The 2,156-nt window shown below is 60.6% G+C and overlaps 1 protein-coding gene across 1 annotated transcript in view; it reads left to right on the top strand.

Moving 5' to 3' along the window:
- LHX5 (LIM homeobox 5) overlaps positions 1-2,156 on the top strand; it is a 17,292-nt gene that overhangs the window by 6,161 nt on the left and 8,975 nt on the right. Inside the window, exon 5 of the mRNA XM_077745647.1 lies at positions 1,505-1,613. Within this exon, the coding sequence (XP_077601773.1) occupies positions 1,505-1,613 (109 nt within the window). The remainder of the gene's footprint in view (positions 1-1,504; positions 1,614-2,156) is intronic.

Here is a 2,156-nt window from a genome sequence, read left to right as displayed (position 1 = left end):
AGTTCCCCACTTCCCACCTTTCTCTTCACTTTCGGGGAGGATGGAACGAGTGGTTTAAAAACAAAACAAAACAAAAGTAATCGGCGAACGCTTTCGCGGTGCCTAAACCGTCTACAAGCCGCGCCTCCGGGCACCTCCGTGCGGACTGACTTCGGGGTCTGGAAAGGGAAGGGGGCCGGTGGCAGGGGACTTCCAGAATTCGCCCTGGCCACCGAGACCCCACGACCGAGTGCGAGGGTGGGTGGGGGTGCGCTGGTTTTCCCACCGCACAAAGCGGGTTATCGTCTCCAGTGCCGGCTACAAGGTGCTCCTTTCGTGGGGTCCCACACCCCAGACCTTCAGGGGCGGAGGAGGGGGGGAGGCTGCCTGGGAAGACCCAAGGGAAGGGGCGCTGGAAGGAGGGGAGAGAGTTGATGCGGAAACAATTTGAGAATAATGTGGGGGGGCTGTAACCCGGAGTCCCCGCGCCCCCTTATTTTGAGGGCAAAATGCGATGTGTGCATTTTTCTGGAGAAAGCCCATAGCTATCACCAGATTCTCTAAAGGACTCAGTGTCCCCAAATGTTTCCGAAGCTGGGTGTCCTGGCAGACCCGCCCGGGATGGGACTGAGGGACCCAGCCTTCCCGCTGAGGTGCCCACGAAGCGTTGGACGTGACCAGGCGGGTGTCCCTCCCTCCTTCAAGCTCCAGGCCTCTGGTGAGGCCGGCACAAATGATGGGACCCCCACATTCACCCAGAAGGTGGCAGGGCAGTATTTGAGGGGGCAAAGGACTGGCCGGGTTGGTGGGATGCTGGGGGGGGGGAGGCGGTCAGAGTTCCGGTTGCCAGGTCCCCATCTCGTCAGCTGCTGGGGCAGGGGACCAAGTCCGGCTTCTCCCTCCCTCCCCCGCTGGGGTCGCCGGCCCCACTCAGCCAGTTCTTCCCGCCCAGCTTTTCTCGGGGCCTCGGGTGGCGCCCGGGGCCCTTCGCTGGGTTTTCACACCACCCGGCCCATCTCGTCTTTCTCTGGGCTCCTCCTGGAAGATCGATCGCCCGGGTCTCCGTCTCGGGCTTGGGCTTGGTGCCTCTGGGTCTCTTTTCTGACCTGAGTCTGGGGGCTTCCTGCCGCGTCCCCTCTTCGCTCCTGTGTCACACGGTTCCCTGCCCATGTCCCACTGACCCTGTCCCTGGCTGTTTCCGCGCCTCTGGCTCTCGGAGGACCTCCCCCGTTCTCAGGCAGCGTCTAGGATGGTTCACGGTCTCTGTGTGTCCCGGCCACCGTCTCCCTGCATCTCTGGCTGTCGGGGAGCCTGTGACTTTGAAGTCACGATATTTTTCTGTCTGTGCTCCTGGCTCTGAGTCCCTTCCTCGGGTCCTTGCGTCTCTCAGCCTGGGTCCTGGGCCTTTGGGCAGCTCTCATGGTCTCCCTCGGGGACACTGGCCCCGGTGGGAGGGTGCGCGCACGCGCGCGCGCGTCCTCCGCCTGGTCGGCCGGCCGCTCTCCCTCCCCCTTGGTCTCCGCAGGCCTCCCCGCGNGCGCAGCCGATCCCCCACCCCCGCTCTCCGCCGCCGGCCGCGTGGCATTGGGTACCCTTATTTCTCACTCCGCTTTCCCCGTCTTTAAAACAAGATGGTAAGGAAAAGAGAGAGAGATGGAAGGGAGAGCGAGGGAAGGGAGCAAAATGAGGAAGATGGAGAGAGCGCGAGAGGCGCGCGCTCGAGGGGTGGGGGTGTCCCCGGGAGGAAGAGGAATCCGCCTGCGCGTGGGCGCCCCCTGGTGGCCACACTTGAGGATCAAGGTCAGCTCTCTNTTATTGCGAGCCCGGGGGTCCAGGCCAGACTGGAACGCTCGCCCACCCTGCTCTCCCCCCTGGCAAGGGCAAAGCGCCAAGATTTCCGGGCTCCGGCCCACAGACCACCCTCCCTGCCCGGGGCCTGGAGGCTGGGTCGTCAGGATGTACAGTATTATACTTTTTTGGAAGTCGAACGCTTCTAGTTTCCTTATTTTGTATAAAGAAGAAACAAATAAAGTATGTTTTTGTGTTTACTGTTTATTTATTGTACTCTAGTTATCCGGGGTTGGACATTTTTATATTTTTAAGAGGAGGGAGGGCAGAGCGAGAGGGAGGGGAGGCAGAAAAAGGTTTACCTAAAAAAAAAAAAAAAAAAAAAAAAA

The sequence above is a fragment of the Crocuta crocuta genome, unplaced genomic scaffold (assembly GCF_008692635.1).
Source record: "Crocuta crocuta isolate KB4526 unplaced genomic scaffold, BGI_CrCroc_1.0 scaffold692, whole genome shotgun sequence".
Classification (NCBI taxonomy): domain Eukaryota; kingdom Metazoa; phylum Chordata; class Mammalia; order Carnivora; family Hyaenidae; genus Crocuta; species Crocuta crocuta.
This window is presented reverse-complemented; position numbering and strand designations above follow the sequence as displayed.